This window comes from Lethenteron reissneri, chromosome 26, assembly GCF_015708825.2.
Source record: "Lethenteron reissneri isolate LAM-NWPU_2019-01 chromosome 26, ASM1570882v1, whole genome shotgun sequence".
NCBI classification, from domain to species: domain Eukaryota; kingdom Metazoa; phylum Chordata; class Hyperoartia; order Petromyzontiformes; family Petromyzontidae; genus Lethenteron; species Lethenteron reissneri.
The window spans coordinates 6,864,398-6,887,396 of NC_083804.1; the positions used below are offsets into that span (position 1 = coordinate 6,864,398).

At 47.1% G+C, this 22,999-nt stretch overlaps 1 protein-coding gene, 1 long non-coding RNA gene and 4 other non-coding genes across 6 annotated transcripts; 5 read left to right on the forward strand and 1 right to left on the reverse strand.

The window, feature by feature from the left end:
* Positions 1-149: 149 nt before the first annotated feature.
* Positions 150-11,984, reverse strand: LOC133347568 (ras-related protein Rab-40C-like). Its single transcript, XM_061559939.1, has 6 exons — positions 11,649-11,984; positions 8,658-8,718; positions 4,311-4,371; positions 3,360-3,437; positions 2,419-2,641; positions 150-1,457 (listed from the first exon to the last, which is right to left on the reverse strand). The coding sequence occupies exons 1-6, from the start codon at positions 11,908-11,910 to the stop codon at positions 1,195-1,197; spliced, it is 948 nt and encodes a 315-aa protein (XP_061415923.1). The 5' UTR covers positions 11,911-11,984; the 3' UTR covers positions 150-1,194.
* A 2,035-nt stretch (positions 11,985-14,019) lies between these two features.
* LOC133347569 (uncharacterized) lies at positions 14,020-21,879 on the forward strand. Its single transcript, XR_009755733.1, has 5 exons — positions 14,020-14,117; positions 17,266-17,379; positions 18,449-18,533; positions 19,688-19,763; positions 21,620-21,879. It is a non-coding gene; the product is annotated as an uncharacterized LOC133347569 (long non-coding RNA).
* LOC133348106 (small nucleolar RNA SNORA73 family) lies at positions 15,867-16,099 on the forward strand. Its single transcript, XR_009755784.1, has one exon. It is a non-coding gene; the product is annotated as a small nucleolar RNA SNORA73 family (small nucleolar RNA).
* On the forward strand, positions 17,820-18,052 carry LOC133348105 (small nucleolar RNA SNORA73 family). The gene has a single exon (XR_009755783.1). It is a non-coding gene; the product is annotated as a small nucleolar RNA SNORA73 family (small nucleolar RNA).
* On the forward strand, positions 19,112-19,336 carry LOC133348104 (small nucleolar RNA SNORA73 family). Its single transcript, XR_009755782.1, has one exon. It is a non-coding gene; the product is annotated as a small nucleolar RNA SNORA73 family (small nucleolar RNA).
* LOC133348103 (small nucleolar RNA SNORA73 family) lies at positions 21,006-21,230 on the forward strand. The gene has a single exon (XR_009755781.1). It is a non-coding gene; the product is annotated as a small nucleolar RNA SNORA73 family (small nucleolar RNA).
* Positions 21,880-22,999: the final 1,120 nt, after the last annotated feature.

Here is a 22,999-nt window from a genome sequence, read left to right on the forward strand (position 1 = left end):
CGTCATTGGTCTTCCTCTGGGGACATAGGCCCATCTTCATGCAGCAGTGGATTGGCAAAGTACTGTACGTGTACATGCACCGTTACCTGGCTGCTCAAAATAAATACACCATTTATGAAGTTCAATAAATATGGTTTCGGACGAAAAAAAAATCTTGTGTTTTTTATTATACTGTATTATATATGGCTTTTCGTTAAGTAGCAACGTGAAAACAATGTTTCAAATCTTAAATTCTTAAAAATGACTACAGCTGACTCGTGGTATAGTGTTAGCCGTTTGTGGGCATCTAATCGACGGCAGCGTGACTTTCATAATATGTTGTTTAAAAAGTATCAGAAAATGCGTGATTGTAGTTCACGTCGGCATTGCAGTGAACGTTGGTCGAAGAACATGTCCATGCAAATGTTTTTTAAATATATATAACTTAGAAAAGTTGCGGAGGTGTTATTTTTAGCAAGTAGCTGAGTTATTGCAAGAGGCTGGCCCCAGGTATCCTGGTGTGAAGGGCTACTACAAGTCGTCTATGCTGCATATATATTGTATGAAAATTTTACGATAGCAACCACATGGGAGTAACACATGCAGTGTAGAAGAATGGGTGAATGCCCAGCAACGCAGCAGGCCAAGAACGCCCCTTGTACCAGAGCGGCATGCGGCGTTTTAAATTGCTCTGATACAAGACCACTGAAAGGCATCGCGTTTTTATCTCAAAACGTCAAAACTAAAAAAATCCGAAGATTTGCTTGAGAGTTTAAATTCTCATCCTTCAATACCTTTATAAGGCTGGAACAAATGGTCGATTAATCAACTAAAACTTAACATCGACTAATTATATTGCGGTCCATTACTTGGACCCTTTTAAATTAGTCCCGCCTTCCGAAGGCAGGAAGCCCCCCTGCAAGCCACGCCCAGCGTGAAGTGGCCGATGATGCCGGTGGCATCACTAAGCCCTGCACAATCACCTCCCGTTCACATGGGGGCGGGGGGGGGGCTTTTTCAGCGATCCAGATCTATCCCAAGGAATTGAAGAGCTCCAGTATAATTACGTGTGTCACGTTCTGCTAAAACGAATGACAACACCGGAAGCCCTTTTCGCTTTTGGCCGAAGTGAAATAAATACGTAAATAAATGCCCCATTGTTGAATGTGGGGTGGGGGTGGGGGTTGGTGGGGGTTGGAGGGGGCGGCAAATGGCTTAAGAGATCTTGCAATTGCTGCGGGTACAGCTGGGCGTGGGTGGGCTGGCAGTGGGCTTGGTGGGCTTGCCGGCGCCCGCCCTCCTGAGCGTGGCCGTGGCGGCGTACGAGCGTCCGTGCATGATGACCGCGTTCATGCCGTTGGCCTTGGAGAACGACTTGAGGCTGCTCCGAAGCGTCACGGGGATGGGCAGCTTGTCCACCAGGTGGATGGGCGTGCAGGAGACGATGGCACGGCAGCACAAGTCCTGCAAACTCAGCACTGCGTGGAACACATGGGGTGCACGTCCATCGTTACCACGGTCTGAAATGTCAAAAACTACACTAGTTTTTTTTTTACCAGGTAAGGCCCACTGAGCTATATAGCTCTTTTTTTTCTTCCAAGAGCGACCTGGCCACAAATGATAGCTCAACGAAGTGGCTATTCACGTGGACATTTATATCAGCCAAATACTCGAAATGCACGTTGATCCTAAATGTGGAGGGAAAAACTGGAAAAACTGGAGGACCCGGAGAAAATTCCACACGACCACGGGGAGAACATGTAAAGTCCAAATATAGAAGTGTCAAGTTCAGTATCGAACCCAGGACCTTCTGTATATCAGTCGAGGTAGTTAACATCTCGCCACCGTGGCACTGTATATACATCAAGTCTGAATGCTGTGTCAGCTCCAATTTCGACTCAAAACTGAGTTGAGCGCCTCTCCTTGTTCAAACTTGGTGTGGGCGCTCGTGCTCATGTTGAAGATCCTAAGCCAGCGGTGGGAGCCAGTCTCTCCACAGGACAACTGTTTATCAACCCTGGAACGAAGATGGCAATGGTAAAGATAGTGGACGTGACGTGAGAAGAAGAAGCTCAGAATAGAAGTATTGTAGATGGATACAAAAAAAATATCTGAGCAGCCGACCCCACGCAATAGCTGGGACATGTGACTTAAAAGAATAAGATCCCAGTTTGATGGGAAAATAATAATAGATTTTACCCTTTCTGGCAATAAAACAGCTGTTAAGATGTTCAAACGCCAACTAGATACCTTTTGCAAGGCATCAAGTCTGCATTAACCACACAGATCCCAGTTGCCTGCGTGAAGGGGGGGGGGAGAGCGGCCGCCAGATTTGGGCAACAATAAAACAGCAAGAAACTTCGCAGAAACTTCAACGGCTGGCGACAGTTTTGCGCCGCGATCAACTCCCTGAAGCGCGCGTCGCCCAGAGAGCCTCACCGCTGTTGGGCCAGAAGAGGCGGTCCATGCCGTGCCGCATGAGCACCACCCGCGACAGCTCCGTGAGCGACTCGGTCACGTTGAAGTTGCACAGGGGGCTGACCTCGAAGAACGCCATGCCGTTCCGCTCGGCGTACGCCTGCGCTTGCTCCGCCGTCACCTGCCGCTTGAACGCCAGGTGCAGCCGGTTGCCGACCAGTACCTTGGGCACACCCGGCGCGTGCTGCGTGCACACACACACGAACGGGGCGTTACCGCGCGCCGTGCCGAATAACCTTTGTTGCGTTTGGGGCAAGCAACGTCGCACGAGTGTCTTGTTGTTGCTGTTCAACCCCCCTCCTCTCCCCTACCACCCCTTTCCCGAGTTTGATTCCCAGCCGTGGCGAACGTCGGTGGCGAGTGATACGTGAACAAGCACCACTGCCACCCCCCCCCTACAACCCTCCACTATCACGCACTGGCCAGAATGGTGAAGTATAGTCAAATAACACCCCCCCCCCCCATGATCAATGTGGCATGGGGAAACCTTCATCCAGCTGTGGATTGAGAAAGGGATGGGAAAATAACGGTGGGAGCCAATCTTGCCATGATTGAGTTCCCATCACCGACTGGTACATCTTTTGTAAGGGAAATAACGGGCTGAGTTTAACCGCTAACTAGAATGTAGTCAGAACCTTGCCATTACCTTGGATTCATCATTCATTGGTAAAAAAAAACACATGATCGATATCCCCCCCCCCCCCCCAGTGACGTGGTCTGCTTTAACTAATAACGAAAATGCTTTACAAAAAAAATAGATTCGCCAAGTAGCAATGGCTAAGTGCAACGTCTTATTCAGAGTGCGACTCTATGGATGATGGATTCCGCATTGCAACGTCACGGCTTGTAAAGAGCCGGTGCATAATTTATGTTGTTGACGTGAATACGTCGTGAGTACCCACCTCCTCGATCTCCTTGATCCACCTGTCAATTCCGTCGAAGGACCAGCGGCTCGTTATATCGTACACGAGCAGAATACCCTGGTGCGCACACAACGACCAGCGTCCGAGTGAACGCACAGCTACTCTGTGCGCATGTCAACATTGCCCACGTGCTGTGTCCTTAATGCTGTAAATGTATCCTGGCAGCTTTTGAACGGAGTGCTGCCACAGAACTAAGAGCCATGCTACAGAGGGTTACCACAAAGTTATCATGCGTCCATTGTTCAATAATTATTATTAGACAGCCAGTTTGAGCTGGTTGTGGAGTCATGGTTTGCGACGTGGACTTGGAATCCACCGTGAATGTTTCATAAATCCCGCCGCACATGTTCACCCGGCAGGATAAATAGGAGCACCGATTGGTGGGCCGCATGTGGTGGGGTAAAGTGTGGGTACTCAAACTTCTTACACAATATCTGGAACGCGTGGAAGAGTTAGCCAACATACCCTCTAGAGCTCCCTCCAGTGAAGGCTCTTCCCCAAGCAGTAACGTGAGCAAGCAATTGCAGGGCTGCACCTTTAACTTTAAAAAATCTAGGTCGATAAATTACACACACAAACGCGCGCGCTTGGTAGTGTGAAGATAGTTATTGTATTGGTCTCATCCGTCTAAAAATCCACGTGTTCATGGTTGCGTTGGTGACGCAGATCGTACCGAGATTTGAGAGAGTCCCAAGTGTTCGTCTGGATCGAGACTGCCTTTAAAATCTTATTCCTAGGTGATGTTAAAGATCACTCAATTATTTTATCACTCAAACATATACAAGAAATGCACTGCAAACGTTCCTAACACACAGTTAAAACTGCCTACTAATAAAAAATACTTTCTTAACACCTTTACGGGCAAAATTTTAATGATTGCTTTAGAGTGGTGCATGTATGTGTGACATGTTATGTGATTCCTAGGCGTACCTGAGCTCCCCTGGAATAGGACCGGAATATCGTGCAGAACCTGCCCTGTCCCGATGTGTCCCTGCAAAACGCACGTAGAGGTTACCCTCGATTACCCGGGGTAATGAGAGTGCGGGTGGACTGGACAAACTAAAAACACGGATAATGCAGTCGTGGCATGTCACTGTATCTCTGACCCACGATAAGTGAGGAGCGTCTAATAGTTCAACCAGAGCACTCGAAATGGCACGGTATTTTAATTATTTTTAAATCCTTTATATTAAGTTCGCTTGCTTAGGACCGTGCGAATCTTTCGGTCGTTTTCTAACCCACTTCCCGTGACCCAATTGAGCTGACATTTTCCACACAGCCTCGTTGTGCTTGACAATTAATGTTCGTGAAATTTTTTTCCAAAAATTTGCACTTTTTAGGACAAAAATATTATATTTAATTACCAATTGCTTAATGGTGCAATGCAATCATCTGACCCATAGGTGGCAGCCATCTCATGCCAGAGGACGAGAGGACTCTAGCCGCCACGCATATAAAGGATTTATAGTGAAAAACTTTGTTTTTACGGGTTATACTTATTCACAAGCGCGGTTACTCCGTAATTTAGATAATCCGCCCACGGATAATCGGGAATTAACTCCACAAATGCTTGTGGGTCCAGCAGAGGGGTTAATGAGACTTTTCTAGCCACAACAGCTGTGACAGACGCAATGGAAAGATGTCAATAAGACTCTACTACAGTTAGAGAGGCAGGCTGATAAAATTATATATTGGGCTGGATTATCTTGCTATAAAGCAATGTTCATAATGCACTCAAGTTTGTTTGAAAATACATTTCCAATTGTTATTATATTCATATTAAAGAAAATAGAAGCTGTATTTTCAGGTGTAGTTATTGAAAGTATATGTTATTGTTTTCTCCAGTAATTCTATTTTTGACACGAAGCTATGCAATGCCCTACTTACAAATTCAACCACACGTGAACTGCAAAAGGTTAAAAGCATACTGATATTGAAAGGTCATTAAATATTTACGCCGATTTTGTTTCTCTCTAGAATAACATACTGCAGTATATGAGCGCCTGAAATATATGGGAGCAGTGATGTCGAGGATGGCAATGTAAAATGCTAAAAATGCCACGCATGTGCACGGCTGCATCAGGTTTAAGGGGGATTTAGGGTTCGACAGTGCAGCAGCTTTCCGCGAATTGCCAAATACGCAGAATTACTTTGTAAATTACATTGTCCGCAGGCCATCAATAGATTAAACGTCGACACGCGCGACCGCCGCGCAATGGAATCCAGCCCGGGTGTTTTTTTCATTGGTATACGGCCATTGGCACAAAATTGCAACGCAATGAAGGAATTAAATGACAAACGTAATAACCTCACTGATTTTGATGGCCCATTCACTTTAATGAGTCGCAAACGCTCATTTGTTTCTCAGCGTAACAGCGGTGACTTTACGTTTTTTTTTAATAACCACACAGCTGCAGGTGCGTTCAAAGGATTACGGAACATTGTCTTGGATCTACATCAGAGGTCTCAACCGGGTACCCGATACCCGTACCCTACCCGATACCCGGCTACCCGTACCCGGCCGGGTACGGGTACGGGTGCCCGTTTGCGACCCTGGTGCGGCCGGTTACGGGTAAGGAATCAAAACCCGTTTGCGACCTCTGATTTACATCCACCGTGGCATCGCAAATTACATCTGCTTAGGACGTCTGATGGTGAAATCTTGCACGCAAACACCCTTGAACAAATAGCGTCGCTACAGTAATTGTATTCAACGAGCAAGCGAGGTCGGGGGACGACTTCACCTATCATCCCTTTGGGGGGGCTGTAAAATGAGTATCGCTATGTGGTAAGTCAACAGTGGCCATCTAATTAATAAACTGAAAGTAAACCAAACTAAAATTTTACCCGGTAAGGCCCACTGAGCTCCACAGCTCTTGTTTTCAGAAGCGACTTGGCTACCACAAGCGAGAGCTCAGTGTTGTTGTTGTTGTGCCCTGTTGTACTTCCCGTGTGAATACTAAAAAAATGCATTTAGCTGCAGTTTACGCAGTATACCCCTGGCACAATTCTGATAATTATCGTTGCAATCTTCCATCGACAATGCAGCTTATACAGCGCACGTCCTGTGAGTTGTGCAATCAACAAATAAATACATGGTTCACTCTAAAACTTTTGACGCACATTGCGTTGTTAGCATGGACACAAGCGTGTTTCATGGGTAATATTGCTGCCGTGTTTGTTCATACATTGAAATGTTGAGCGTGTTATTTCACTCAACTTATCGGGCTTCATGACACGAGGAGGAGAATGACGATATAACGATTTTTTTTCAAACTGACGATACAATTATTATGCACCTAATGTCGCATGCGATATCACCGTATCGCCATTTCGTGGTGACCTCGTGAGGTTAGTTTAACACGTAGGCTTTCGCGACCAATGTTATTCATAATCAACGTTTTTGGGTTTAGATCGCGTTTATTTATAAATGTGTCGTAACCCTCCACCACCCGACACGGCCAATCAGTTAAAATGTGTCACGTTGACAAAGACAAATAGTTCACTGCTTTAGCCCACCGGTGTGTTGAAGCCACAACATTTACAATTTGAGTACGACGTTTCGCTGGTAATTGCAACCAGCATCATCGGGCAATTCGCCAGAATGGTGAGGCTCTGCTGTCTCCCGTTCTTATATAGAGCAGCAGCAGGGTGACGTCATCATTAACTCATCAACTCATCAGGTGCAAAGATTCAAGGGGGGAGTGATTGTAATTATATACTAGATTAGTAATCAGGCTATTGTTACGATGCGAGTTGTAGATTAGTAATCATTTGGAATGTGTTTTATTGTGATTATGCTACATTAGTAATCAGTTAGTGGTTGTTTCCCTTATAAGTAATTGTAATGTATCTTATTTAATAATACGCTTCCAGGCCGCACTAAGCCTGTAGCTGTCTGAGCGATTAAAGTTATTTCTGTTTCTCTCAATTTCAATCGATTCTCTAATTAGTCTTTGCCAGTAGTAACTAGTTTTACACAACACTTCCACGTTGTCAAAATCAATTGAGTGTCCCTGTTGGCATGCATGTTCTGCTACTGCCGACAGTTGTGTTTGTGATAGTTTAATATTTCTCTGGTGTTCTTTTAGTCTTACACTAACGTTACGCCCTGTCTGTCCAATATAGCATCTGCCACATACACAATTAATCCGATATACACCTTCTGTTGATAATTTAGGTAATTCGTCTTTAGTGCACGTTACGTGAGGTTAGTCTGCAGTCCCTGCCTTGTTGCGTAATTATCTCAAACACCCTTTTGCTCTGGTGCCTTGAGATGTACCGCATGGGAGGCGCACAATAAATGTTAAACAACGATGATGATGAACCCTCGACCAAGACAAATATCCCCATGTAGCCTTGACAGACTGTTGGGGCAAGTGCTGTTAACAAGCACAGATGAAGGCCGGCATGGCACAGCAGGGGGTGGGTGGCCAGGACTACGCCCGGCCACCTTTGTCTCCCCAGTGGCGATGTTTGCACACTGCACCAGCCACTCATTCGAGGCCGAGTCGACCTAGGGGAGGGCCTAGGACTGGTTCTGATCACCGTTACTGGTATTGACCGTGAGCAGGAATTGAACGCAGGTCGTCGGGCTCGTAGCACAGTGCGCTTATTATTACACTCCTGCAACCGCACACGAACCCTAGAATGCACGCACGGTCTCACATCTAACTAATGACCTGCACAGCTCCCCCTCGGAAGTTGGGGTCTCACCCAGTGGCGGCTCCTGCAAAATCTCTCAGGGGGGGGCAAATGTCTGGATGATTGATAAGGATAAGGTCCACCCATGCAATGGATAAATTAACAGCTTAAGCATGTAAAGGCAACTTCACTTCTTTAATATTAATGAAAAATAAAGTGACTCTTACAATACATCTTGTTTGTTTCTATACTCACTATTAATACAATCCACTCAAGTTTCTTTTATTAAAGATTCCACTAGGTGGCGACAAATTATATTGTTGGATGAAACGTGCTTACGTATGATGACGTAAGCACGTTAGGGCGAGCCCTCCCGGAAGCCATAGAGAATGCATTACAGCGCCCCCCGTTCGAAAAAAAACATCTTTGAATGTAAGTCTATGGGGCCACTCGGGGCGATTCTCAGCCGGAGTGAAATCGCCCAAAAAGAGGCGGTACTCCACAGAACGTGACATGACGCTGATTGGACTATATCCAGAGGCTGACAGTGACGGCTAGCGTGACTCTGTGGTTGAATGACATTGGTGGTGTGTCGCCCAATCGCCCTAATGAAGAAACCACCCCTGCTCGCACCAAAGCTGCAGCTTGACGCGCCGCCCGTCGAGAAGAATGGTCGTCGTTTTGCAATCCACTCCTGTGTGTGGGCGAGAAAACAACAAACTCAATTGTATTTTACGAGTCAAGTCCAAGTGAAATGTTGAAGCCTTGCTCACAGGAGCGTTATGCAGTGTTCATCTTGGTCAAGGGCTCTCTGAGCCATTGATGCACATTCCATGTTGCTATGGAAGGGTCCAGTATGGAACAATACGAGTACCTTTACATCGAACCTCATGCGTTGGCCCGATTTTGCCATGTGTAGATCCTACTTAAAAAAAAAAACATTCTCTCACGGTCAGTTTTCAATTGTAACTTGGGCCAGTATCATAGCAAGCAGCCTGTGTGAAAACATAACTTGCTAAATACCTGATGGATAGGTGATAGGTCGATGAGAGATAACCATCATCTATCTGAATAGATTGTGAAATTCTGATTGTCAGTGTGGAACGTCTAGCTTCGAGTGTTATTGCTACTTACGTGGCGGACATAACGTCAATCGATTCATGTTGCCACCTCCCTTATAACGTGCGTAAATTAGGTGTCACGCACGCGTGTGCCCTTGCATTATTAAGTACAAAAATAACCAGGCGCCTTAACTCATGACAGTGATTAAATTACGTGGAAAATAAACGACTGTGCAGTTAAAGGGCAATGAGAGAGAGAACACAGGTCAGTACTGGGCCAATTTGAGTAAAAATTTACATATTTCCCGTCCTTGGACATTCCACTGCTGGATGAAGGCCTCCTCGTGTCATCTCTGGTCACGGGGGTTGTTTGAATAGTGTACAGTACGTTCAAATATATGGGCCAGTTCATAAATAACCGGCCACTGATGTGAGCTGTCGACAGGAATCGAACTCAGGTTGCCGTGTTGAAACTGCAGTGCACTAACCACCGTGCCACGGCTCTAACGCCCGGGTTTGCGTGAGTGAAGATTTAACAAAATGACACCATGAACTCAGTCCCTTGAGTTTGATTCCCAGCTGCGGCTAACAAATCAGTGCTCTGCGATCTCTAAACCGGTTCTGTGCCTTCCATTCACCAGCTCGCACTGACCAGTGTGGTGAGGTATAGTCAACACACCCAAATAACTGAAAGGTGTGAGAAGGCCTCTTCATCCAGCAGTGGATTGTTAATGCAGTATATTATAAGAATTGGGCACACGTGTCCGATAAGTCATACTTCACGCAATGGCAGACCGACAAGTTTACATACTCAAGCTATGCTGTAAGACAGCGCCTTTGACTACATACGGTGCGAAAGGAGTTCAATATAAACTACATACGTTGCTGTGTTGTCCGGATGATCACACCCAAACATTTTCTCCGGTATTTTAAAGCAAGAGGGTGGAGTGCGTCTTATGATTCAGTACGCGTGTGGGTGTGTGTGGGGGGAGCGGTGGCGCAGCGGTCAGCGCACTGCGCAACCAATCCGGCGAACCGAGATGAATTCCCGCTCACGATCAATTCCAGTGGCGAATATTTTGAACCGGTGCCAGGACCTCCTCACGCTCGACTAGGCCTTCAATGCGTACCCGGTGCGGTGTGTAAACATCAGCGTTGGGGAGACAAAGGCGTCCGGGCGTGGCGTTGACCACCCACCTCCTCGTTCGTGTGCCGTGCCGGCCTTAATAGGTGCTCGCTAACAACACTTTCCATGGTCCGTGAAAGGCTATACGGGGTGGGTGGTGGGGCTGCCTTTGTCTTACGCGTGACATTCACGTAACTTTATTGAATCCGAGCACAGGTTTTTTTGGGGGAGGCATCTCTTAACTCTGCTAAACATCTTACAACCCGGAGAATACGGCAAAACGAGCAGTTATGTCACAAACTCTTTGATTCTTTCGGTAAAGTCACATAGATAGAAAAAAGTAATAAAAGAACACGACGTTTCGGTCGCAACACGAGCGTCCGTCATCAGGTGAGAAATAATGATCTGCTGTTTTGGCTTTATATAGACACGGGAGGGGGGAGGGGGGGGAGGTTTTGTCGAGTCGTATAGCTGCAGGAGTTCACTTTACCAAAACAACCAGAAAGTATGGATTCCTGCGGTCACGAAAGCTTCAAATCAAGATGACGTCACAAAGGGACAGCGTAAAACAATCGCCGACAACAACAACAACGTCACCGCCAAAGCAGCTGCCCCCCCCCCTCCACGTGCTCATGCGCTGCGCGTGACGGGCGCCGTTGCGCGTGCGGCCGGCCCCGTCACTCGAAGGAGTCGGCCCGTGGAGGTTGCACCACACGGCCGGGCCACGGCGAACGTCTGCGGCGGTGAAACGGATCGGTCATCGTCGCGATCAATGGACTCGACGTGGGGGGCGGGAGGGGGGATGCTGCGACGCGTGGTAGAATCGCGCATGACGCTGATGGTGATGATGATGCAAACGATTCTGTGACTACTGATGATGATGCTGCTGCTGCTGATGAAGCTTTACTCCGGATGATGGATAACGACGTGTGATGATGATGATGCTGCCAGCTGCTCCTGTTGATGTGGGAGATGATTGATTAAACATGACGATGCTGATAACGATCCTTCTGATTATTATAGTTCCTGCTCCTGTTGATGTGGGAGATGATTGATTAAACATGACGATGCTGATAACGATCCTTCTGATTATTATAGTTCCGATCATTATAGACTCTATGTTACATGATGCTGATGATATCGATAATTGACCGCATACATGCTGATGATTATTGACTATACATGACGATGATGCTGCTGGCAGGTGCTGATGATTGAACAGCTATCAATGATGATTGACTACACATGATGATCCCGGCAGCTCTGCTGTTGCTGATAATAACTACTATACGTGATCATGATGGACATAACTGTTGACTATACACGATGCTGCTGCTGATTGACTATACACCAAAACGTTATGATGATCAATAACTTATACATGATTGATGATGATGATGCTGACGATGCTGTTGACATGATGCCAACGCCTCTCACCCACGCCACTGCTGTAGTCTGGCCCGTGTTCTGGCGGCTGCTGCTGCTGCTGTTGCTGCTGCTGTTGTTGTTGTTGCTGCAGCAGCTGCCGTGGGGGGCGGCTATGCTGCTGCCCGGTTGCTGCCCCCCTCTGCTGCCCCGCCTGCTCCCCGGGGCCGGCCAAGCTTGCGAGGATCTCGCCCTTGCCCACGTCGCTGTCGCCAACAAGCAAAACCTTGAGCAGGTAGTCAAACGCCTTGGCGGGGCTGCTCCGGGTGCCCATGACTCTCGCATCCTCGGCAGATGATGCTGAGGATGCTGCTGCTGATGATGATGATGCTGCTGCTGCAGCTGCAGCTTCAGCCCGGGATCGCAAGAGGGAGCGGAGGGGGAGAGTCGAGGGGGTGGTGCTCCGCTCAGCACCGCCCCATCCTCCTCCCCCTCCTCTTCGATATGATAAACAAAGTAAACACGCAAACAATTGCCCTCCTTTGCCCCTATTTGTCTTTTCACGTAGAAAATAATAATGGATGGGGAAAAAGAGCTTCATAGCTCATCGGATTTGTCCAGGATAAATATTGCGATTGTGATACACGGCCCTCTGGGAATTTTCAACAGAATTGGTTATAATGCAAGTAGACTGGGCCGGTTTCGACTTTCTGCGTCTCATCAGCAACGTTAGGCTTGGTAAAACGAGATATAATGGTATTGTTATTTGTTATATACTTTTGCGTCGACCCATATCTTAAAGAGTGTGCAACCAAAGAGTAATTCCTGCATTCGCGAAAGTTTTGAATCTAGTTCAAAGAGTGTGCGTATCTATACCGGACACATCTGCCAGTTCATCAGCATCATTAATTAAAGAAACGCCTGGACTCTGCTGATAACCCACTGCAAGTCGAAACCCCTCCAGAGTTTGCGTGTGTCCTTTCTACAGATGTCTACTGGACATCTGTGGGAAAAAAGATTTGAAGCCAATCGGATTGCCCCAGTATGAATAACGATTCTGATTCTGCTAAACCAATGCCTCTGCCGAACCCGTTCACTCCGACATAAGGAAGTGCAATTTCCATTGCACACTTTCATTGAACTTGCCCTGTTGTCTGTTTATATTCGTTCAAACCGTTGACGCTTTAATATCTTCGGATCTACGAAGTCTAACGAGTTGACATTCATCTTCTTGGTTCTTTCGATAAAGTCACATTGTCTACACAGACTCGTCTCGCGTGACGTTTCAACATTTCATTAAAAAAAAGCCGGTCCAGGTCCCGTCGATCGTGGGCCTATTCGTGTATATTTATTAATTTTTCCAAAACATTTATTCTGCACGTGGACTTACAGAGGAAGTGTGAAGATCGTGTGATTGATATGATAATAGGGTTTTCCCCTTTTTTCTGGCGACAAAACAGGTGTTAAGATGTTAACACACCAAACTGAAACCTTTCACAAGGAATCATGTCTGCATTAACCACAATGCTTGTGGTCAGAATGCAAACAAAAAACATACTCTGATAATATATCTATCCATTGTCCTTGAAACTGATTGGTCCACACCAGAGACAGCTTTCTTTTGACCCTCGTCTCAAACGATGTTAAACAAGAGGACGCCAAAAGGCTTACAGTCCAAAGACAACGCACTCTCAGAGTAATGAGAGCTCGGGGTTTTGTTGCCAAAAAAAGGGGGAAAATCTATTATCATATTTTGGTACTGACAAAGGAGATCACATGATGATCGTGTGATTATTTTAATGAAGGGGGGCAGTATATTCTTGGTTCTTTCGGTAAAGTCATGTGATATATTTATATTATTTTATTATTTCCCTTCTACGTGACTTTACCGAAAGAATCAAGAATATGAATCCCTGCAGTCACGAAATCTTGAAATAAAACTTTAAGGGGGGCAGTGTTTGACCCCACCCACATCCGATGCTAGTCCCGCCTACACGAGAAGACGGCGCTCACATTCGCAGTGGTCCCACCCACATCCGGTGCCGGCCCCCCCCCCACACGCGGGCAAGGCCCCCCGCATCCCCACCAATAGGAGCGCGCGCTCTCGCTGACCCCGCCCACATGCGGCAAGGCCCAACCCACTCCCCCCCCGCATCCCACCAATAGGAGCGCGCGCTCTCGCTGACCCCGCCTACATACGGCAAGGCCCAACCCACCCACCTCCCGCATCCCACCAATAGGAGCGCGCGCTCTCGCTGACCCCGCCTACATATGGCAAGGCCCAACCCCCCCCCCCGCATCCCACCAATAGGAGCGCGCGCTCTCGCTGACCCCGCCCACATCTGGTGTAAACCACGCCCCCCTCCCCCATTCGGCAAGACCACGCCCCCACCCCCGGCGCCGCTCTATAAAAGGCAGCGCCCTCATGTGAGCCGCCCTCTTTCCCGAAGCTTCGCGGGGCCGTCTGTCGCGAGCCGGCTGGTTGGGCTGCACAAACACGTGGCCGCACTGTACCCGCACTGTACCCGCACGTGGCGCAAGGTATTACGATTAGACCGCGCGCAGTGTGTGTTGCAAGGCGGTTATGATAATATCGTGAACATGCGGTAACTCGGAAACAGAGTGTATCGGTGGAGGCTTTGGAAAGGTCGTTGGATACGCGCGGGCTTAATGGTCTTACGATGTGGGTAAAAGCATTGGGTGCTTAAGTGCGCGTGGTGGTTAGACGCGCTTTGAACCCGGCCGACCCGAGTTCGCTTCGCAACCGCGGCTATTACCGTGGTTGGCGAGTGCTACGAAACGAGCTTGGTCCCTCCGTCAACCCCGTACTGCGTAGCGTGGCCGAGGTGTGTGGGCGTAGATTCCCCAGGACCCATACGGCGTAGGGGGGGGAGAGAGTCCTGCAGTGGATTCACGGAAAGTTGGAACGCTAGTCTCGGTACGGCGGCCGCAACACGAATGCATGTGTATCCTGGACGGAGTTGTAGGCCTCAAGCGTGATGGATGTAATTAAGCGAGCTAGAGTGAGCGAGATGACTAATCGGAGTAGGTAGCGATTTGCGATGACGCACATGAACCTTTGCCATGTGGCCATTGCATTGGAAATTGTGGCTTTGGCCTAAGCGTCGATATAAAAACTAACATTGGTTAATCGTATAGCTTTGCGCTTAACAGTGCATTTTAACCAAACCAATTGCGCTTAAGTTCAAAGCAAGCCCTTGGACTATTACAAACACCGACCCTGAGCCGTTACCCATCTGTGAAAAAGCGCGCTACAGTGTCCCCACGTGGTCTGTGGCCAACTTCGCTTATTCCGCAACACGTGTGTCAAGTGCACTAGTCGGGGTTATTGCAATTTAAAGAATTGGCTTTACCCAGCACTAATATCACATCCTGGGACAGCTGTTTTATCGCGTGGCCAACAACTTGAAACGGGGATTTTTAACCAGTCCTAATGGATTTCATGAACAAGCTTGGTCTAATCGCCTAAACCAGTCAAATTGACACTGGTTTGTGTTTGATGTAGCAACCCAATACGCCCGGGGCATTCGGTGGCAGCAGTTCCTGTGCCCTCACCAGGTGATTAGGTACCAGGCCTGCACACGGGGCAGTATTAGCGGTCTGCCAGTTTGGAGTGGTTTGCTGGAAATTGTCAAATTTGGTCAAGCCAGTCCAGTGTGGTCACATGCCAAAAAGCCACCGTAAACTTTTTTTTGGTTTACAACACTTGAGAGAAAGATGAGGTGTCCGTGTGTTTTAAAATCAGATTGCTTCAACCGGTGGTGATGTTGGTGATGTTGATGGTTATTGCATTGGGGATTCGGCGAGTTGCTCGCTGGATAAGGGCCTGCCGATGCATCCATGGGGGTCGTTGTGGTTATTTGACCATACTTCACCCATTGCTGGTCAGTGCGGGTTGGTGAAGAATCTGATTACACCACATTCCAAATAATAGACTGAACGGAGAAAGGAGTTTCGAAGCTTTGGTGCGTGCAGCGAGACACCGCACATGCACAAAGCGGATGGGCATTCCCCACCAAGCATTCAGACCGTTGTCTAGAATTCTAGATTTGAAACTTTCGTGACTGCAAGGATTCCTATTCTTAGGTTTTTTCGGTAAAGTCACGTAGGTAATTTTTTTTTATTTTACTTTTATTAATTTATTTTTTTTTGACCTACGTGACTTTACCGAAAAAACGTTGTCTAGAAGTCAACAGCGGTAGAATCCAAATTGCTCCGTGCCAGGTCGGCAGTGAAGGCAATCTGCGGTGTTGTTGATGATGATGGTGCGTGCCGAGGGGATCCGGCGGGTTGCTCCCGCCGGCTCTCCCCGAGTGGCGTTATGGGAGCGCCGAGTCCTCGCGGCTCCGTGGCGTCTGGTCCCGTTCCACGTCGGCACAGAGAAACGTCGCCCCCGCTCCCCCGCTCGCGAGGGAGTGGTGCGGGCGGCCCTCCTGTATATTCCTACAACTCCCCCAGCCCCTGGGCTCTGACAGCGGAGACAAACCATGCAGGAGACAGATTCACGAACCACAACCCCCCGGGAGATGCCGCATCCTCTCGTTTGTTTATGGGAAATGTTAATGTTAAGTTTGCGGTGAAATGGGACTGGCTTACAAATGTATTGGCAGTACTGAAACGGATCAAACCTGGCTTGGCTCTCTGGCAAATAAGAGGGTGGTTACTTTATGAACCATTGTCCCGGTGGTAACGATTTGCACAATACAAATGTCGAATTGGTCAAAGTCGCAATATATTTTGACATTTATTTTTAATCGAACGTTTAGGCGGGTGAGATTCTTACGATAAATAATTGACACTAAAAATGTATTTTGTATCGATCTAGCTTAAGGTAAAGGAGCAGCCCTGCAATTGCTTGATCATGGTGCTGCTGGTCGAAAGGCTTCCACTGGAGGGAGCTCTAGTTGTTGACTTGCATTATTAATGCTCTCGAATGGCGTTGTAAAGCTACATTTCGTTACTAGGTCACTGCTTATTCACGAACTTCTCTCAAACTTTGAATACAAATGTGTTTGTTAATTTGCTGGTAGATGAGACGGATAGAGAGAACTAGCACACATTGTTTGTAAACTTGCGACCTATTGTAATTTGAAAGGTTTGTTTATTATGAACGTTTACACATACAAAACTGTTGCTGCTTTGTGTGAGCTAATGTTGCCTCGTTTCTGGGTCCAGTCCATGGCGCGTCAATTGCCATCCAATCTGAAAGTTTGTGGATTTTGATGCTTTTTTGGCAGGGATATTGGTGCCATGGAGAACAAGCTTTTTAAAGTTTCCCATCTCTGTGTTGAGCAATTGTTGTGAGCAGTTTCCAAATTGACCAGAAATGGCACTCGGATTTTTATTGTAATGCGACAGAAAAAAACACTTTGGAAATCTCTGTTGCTCTTTCCGAATGTCATCGTTTTTTCCCCCATGGGTGATACATTCAGGAATGACTGAAAAGGGGTAAAAAACAATTGAGGGATTTGTGTCCAGTCGGTCTGAAAACATGTAAGGCACACGTAATGTCTGTTATCAGTTCATTGTGCTGATGCTGCATGTTTTTACTAATTGGAATGGGAAAACTGGTATAACATGTAATTATACTTGTGTGCAATTGAGCATATACTCGATGTGATGCAGACTTGAGAAAGTATAGCTCAACTGGTGATTCTTCTCTTTCCAGATGGCGTGCTCCTTAGGAAGTTTTATCAAGGATTCTTGTGGGTCAGGTCGCCGTGATCAACACCACATGGCATTCATAGCTGTTTGTGACGACCAAGGGTGAAAAGTGCACAAGGTATGATTAAAAAACAGGACCTGGTGGTACATTAATGTCTCGGATTGCTACATTGTGGCAGACACTGGCTGGATGTGTGGTTATATTTAGTGACTGAAACTTAAGTATTGATTTATCGTTTGGTTTTGTGTGGTCAATCAAATACAGGAGTAGAAATTTAGTACGGTAGGCAGAGAATATCATTTGGCATCGGATAGCTTTTGAATGGCCAACTTTAAGTCATTGGTAGATGCTGCAGAAACAATTTTTTTTGTCTGTTAGATCGGTCACCAATTATTGATACCAGATTGTAAATAGACTAAATCTTGCTGTGCAGCAATGTGTCAAGCATGCAGACTGGGTGGGTCTGTAAATGGATTGCGATAGAATCCAAATGGCTCTTGTCTGGTCGGTGGCTCAGTATTAGCGTTGTGCAGCGGTCGCGGTGTTGATGATGGTGCGTGCCGAGGGGATCCGGCGGGTTGCTCCCGCCGGCTCTCCCCGAGTGGCGTTATGGGAGCGCCGAGTCCTCGCGGCTCCGTGGCGTCTGGTCCCGTTCCACGTCGGCACAGAGAAACGTCGCCCCCGCTCCCCCGCTCGCGAGGGAGTGGTGCGGGCGGCCATCCTGTATATTCCTAAAACTCCCCCAGCCCCTGGGCTCTGACAGTGGAGACAAACCATGCAGGAGACATTCTAACCAACCCTGAGATTGAGTACTACAGCGCAGCCTCGAATTCCGTAGGGAAAATGTCAGTGCGGTTCAGTCGGTGGTGAATGAGACACTGCATTATTTTTAAGTATGTTGCAGAGTGGAAATTGTAAACCTGACTTGGAATTCATATGAACAAATTCTGATACTTGGATATCTGACTAGAATGGAATAGTAGTCCAAGATGGCCTCGATGGCGTACTCTTGATCTCCCTCTCCGTGGTGGCCCTTGTTCCAACAGGAGAGTGAGGAAACGATTACCCATTTGATAGTTCTTCGTATGACCGAATTTGTTGACTTTTTGGTCTTGAATTTGCAAATGCAACTGTTGAATTTTTAACTTGGCTTCGTGTTAATTTTTTGTTTGTGTTTCTACATCAGCCCACCTGAGCTGTCTTGACTTGCTGTCCCATGGATCTTCACCCTGGGCATCTGCTGAGAACCATGGCAGGAGACTCATTGACGGGTGAGAATATGTAGCCTGGGTTTTCAATGGCCCTCGAACATGATTACAGCCAGGGGGCAAGGCTTGATCAACGGTCGTTATATAGTGGTTTTTGGATGTGGTATTTCGACAGTATTTTTTACCAGGTGGTATTTGGTTGCATTGAGCAGTACCAATTCTGAAAGGGCATGATAAAGTTGTGCCGGCATTGTCATTTGTGTAGCAAGTGAGAGGCATCTTGGAATTGAATCGGATTATTGGGTTATTATACAGCCTTTTGTGTAATTGCATTTCTGGATGAAGGCCTCTCCCCATGCCATGTGGGTTGTTGGGGTTATTGGACCATACTTCACCCATCCTGGTCAGTGTAAGTTGGTGAATAATCTGATTACACAAGATTATGAATATAGACTGAAAGCAGAAGGGAGTTTCAAAGCCTCTGTGCACAGACACTGCGCGCACAATGCGAGTGAGGATTCCCACCAAGCATGCAGACCGTGTCTAGAAGTCAACAGCGGTAAAATCCACATTGCTCGTGCCTAGTTGGCAGTTCAGTATTAGCACGGTGCAGCCGTTAGCGGTGTTGTTGATGATGGTGCGTGCCGAGGGGATCCGGCGGGTTGCTCCCACCGGCTCTCCCCGAGTGGCGTTATGGGAGCGCCGAGTCCTCGCGGCTCCGTGGCGTCTGGTCCCGTTCCACGTCGGCACAGAGAAACGTCGCCCCCGCTCGCGAGGGAGTGGTGCGGGCGGCCCTCCTGTATATTCCTACAACTCCCCCAGCCCCTGGGCTCTGACGGCGGAGACAAACCATGCAGGAGACATTCTAACCAACCCCGAGATGCAGTGCTACAGCAGCGCAGCCTTGCGTTCTGTAGGGAAAATGTCAATGCGTTCAGTCGGTGGTGAATGAGACGCTGGATTATTTTAAAGTATGTTGCAGAAATACTTGGAATTAATGTTAACATTCTGATACTTGTACAGCTCGCCAATATGGAAGAGTAGTCCAAGATCGCCTCCGGTATTTTCTTGAGCTCCCTCTAGTGGGGGAGGCCCTTGTTCCAACAGTGGCGTGAGGAATTTACGTTGACATTTCGTTTTTGCATTTGCAAATGCAACTGCTGAATTTAACTTGGTTTTGTGTGTTAATTTTGAGTTTTTTTGATTTTCCTCATCAGCACACCCGGCCTCTTGCTGTCCACGGATCGTCACCCTGGGCCATCTGCTCAGAACGCCGACAGGAGGTGCTGATGGGTGAGCATACGTAGCCTGGGTTTTTGAGGTTTTTTAAGGGCCCTCAAGCATGGTTACAGCTGGGTGGCAAGGCTTGATCAGGGGTCGTTATAGTGTGTTATGGATGTGGTATTTTGACAGTTGTTTTACCAGGCGGTATTGGTTGCATTGTGAGCAAGTACCTATTCTGTAAAGGCACGGCCACACTTGAATTTGTCCCAATGCAGGAAATGCAGTCATCTGGTTTGGTGATGCACCGTGAGCAAAACAATCCCTAAGAGCTGTAGGCCACAAGGTGGCAACAGAGCTGGCTTTATCTTCTTGGTTCTTTCGGTAAAGTCACGTAGAAGGGAAGTAATAAAATAATAAAAATAAAACATAATAAAATAATTCACACGACGTTTCGGCCACAACGCAAGCAGCCGTCCTCAGGTGTTGTGGCCGAAACGTCGTGAGAATTATTTTATTATGTTTTATTTCTATTATTTTATTACTTCCCTTCTACGTGACTTTACCGAAAGAACCAAGAAGATGAATCCCTGCAGTCACGAAAGCTTTAAATCGAAAGAGCTGGCATTGCCGTTCGTGTAGCTGGTGAGTGGCATCTTGGAATTGGTGCTGATTATTGGATTATTTTACACCCTTTTTTAATTACATTTCTGGATGAAGACCTCCCCCATGCCATGTGGGGTAGTCGGGGTTATTTGACCATACTTCACCCATGCTGGTCAGTGCGGGTAATTGAAGAATCTGATTACACAAGATTCTAAATATAGATTGAAAGGAAAAGGGCATTTCGAAGCTTTGGTGTGCAGAGGAATCGTACATAAAGCAGATGAGGATTCCCACGAAGCATGCAGACCGGTGTCTAGAAGTCAACAGCGGTCGAATCCAAATTGCTCCGTGCCAGGTCGGCAGTGAAGGGAATTGGCGTTGGTAGATTCTGCAGAAACCTTGTTTTTTGTTTGTTAGATCGGTCACCAATTAATTGATACCAGATTGTAAACAGACTAAATCTTGCTGTGCAACAATGTGTCACGCATGCAGACTGGGTGGTAAATAGATTGCGATAGAATCCAAATTTCGATTTAAAGCTTTCGTGACTGCAGGGATTCATCTTCTTGGTTCTTTCGGTAAAGTCACGTAGAAGACTTTACCGAAAGAACCAAGAAGAAGAATCCAAATTGCTCGTGTCTGGTCGGTGGCTCAGTATTAGCGCGGTGCAGCCGTTAGCGGTGTTGTTGATGATGATGATGATGGTGCGTGCCGAGGGGATCCGGCGGGTTGCTCCCGCCGGCTCTCCCCGAGTGGCGTTATGGGAGCGCCGAGTCCTCGCGGCTCCGTGGCGTCTGGTCCCGTTCCACGTCGGCACAGAGAAACGTCGCCCCCGCTCGCGAGGGAGTGGTGCGGGCGGCCCTCCTGTATATTCCTACAACTCCCCGAGCCCCTGGGCTCTGACAGCGGAGACAAACCATGCAGGAGACATTCTCTGACCAATCCTGAGATCTGTACAGCAGAGCCTCTCGTTGCGTATAAATGTGAAGAAAAAAATTCCCAAATTACTTGGCTCGCCAAAATGATACCGAAATGTTAACTGTGTTAAATTGCTTGAATAAATATTGTTTTTAGCGTTAAGGGATTATTCTTGCCAAAATGAATTTTGTACTTTTGGAATTATGACAACTACAAGTTCAGTGGTGAATGTAGCATTGGCCGTTTGAAACTAATTTTCAACCCGAGGAGAGAAACTTGTGAAAGATGAGGCCATGCAATTCATGTTTATTGCAGTTGGTGAACCCTCTGCCATGATGCTTGTGTAGGCGCTCTGCTTGCGGATGGTGTTTTTTTCCAATATTCACGAAATGTCTCTTCTGTAGGTGCTGGTGGTGACGTGGCGCTGCACGGATACGAGATGGGAGCACTTTGAATAATACACGATGAATGTGTTGTTACCATGCCTAGCAATGCATCAACAGAGCGCTGTTGTTGATCTTTGTTATACACCCTGGCTTCTCCCCCCTCAACCAGTCTATATACGAGGTCGGATCTCTCGGAATTTCTCATTTACATGATACAGGAAGCGTGCTGTGACGATACAATAAACATTTTTTAAAATAAATATTTTATGTTTTGAACATTTGAATGGTACGGCATTGCTTTTTTTTCTGCAAACCTGTGTAATTTCTGAAAAAAAGTTGCGTGTGAACTGCATTGGGACACTTTTTCAAATACTGTAGTTTGTTTAATTGTACATAACTGCTCACGAACCATTTTGTAACCTATCCATATTTACCAATTATAATGAGCAGTGGGGTTGGGTATATTGCAGTGAAGGATAATGTAACTTGGTATTACAAATGCAATTTAAAGAATTAAACATGCCTCAAAGGTTACTTGTAGTGTTCCTTGCCAATGGTGATTCCAATCTGGGCATGTGAATTCCACATTCTGTTGACCCCAGGGCCAGCCCTAAACATGGAGGCAAGCCAGTTTTTGCCATGTAGTTGAATGTAAAACACTTAACGTCCCTATTTTAAGACTTGTTAAAGCGATGTTTTCTAAGTGGAATATTTCCAGGGTATAAGCAAAAAGGCTGCGATGCTCTCATTGATGGTTGTATAGAGATGCGTGTAGAGCGGTAGTGTAGCGGTTAACGCTGTGCAACGAACCCGGCGACCAGAGTTTGATTCCTGCTCACGGTCAACACCAGGTGAGGATTATTTGAACCGGTCCTGGACTCTGTCTCAAATGAGTACCTGGTGTGTGTAGACGTCACTAGGAAGACAAAGGTGGTCAGCCGTGGTTATGGGCCCTATCGCCCACTTCGTGTGCCGTTTTGGCCTTCATGGATGCTCGCTAACAGCAGTTTAAGGCTATACGTGGGATGTTTGTATAAGATACCTTTGCAACCCTTGGATGTGGCCCGTTGGGAATTTATTTAAAGCTTTTCCAAGCTTCCTTGATTGCATCCTACCAACCCAGTACATTCACCGTTGGGGTTCGCTACCGTAAGGTCCAACGTTCAGCCACGTGCCAACGTTCTCGCTTATGGGAAAGTTACATTCGAGTTGACCCTTTAGGCCTCCGTTCAAACAATTTAGGTTGTTACAGGTCTCAATTCCGACTGCATATCGCGATTCTTGGCTAAAAATAGGTTTGCCGTGTACACGTGAAATTTCACGAACTTAACCCGCATAAAGCAAGGGATATCTGTGTACACAATAGTTTTACTTGTGCTCTTGAGTAACCGAATGGAA

Excerpts from the sequence above, each read along its gene's own strand:
- LOC133347568 (XM_061559939.1), bottom strand. The coding sequence starts at position 11,910 with ATGGGCACCCGGAGCAGCCCCGCCAAGGCGTTTGACTACCTGCTCAAG. Across the intron at positions 2,642-3,359 it reads GGATCAAGGAGATCGAGGAG|CACGCGCCGGGTGTGCCCAA; the intron begins GTGGGTACTCAC and ends GTGTGCACGCAG. Across the intron at positions 1,458-2,418 it reads CCTCTTCTGGCCCAACAGCG|TGCTGAGTTTGCAGGACTTG; the intron begins GTGAGGCTCTCT and ends TGTTCCACGCAG.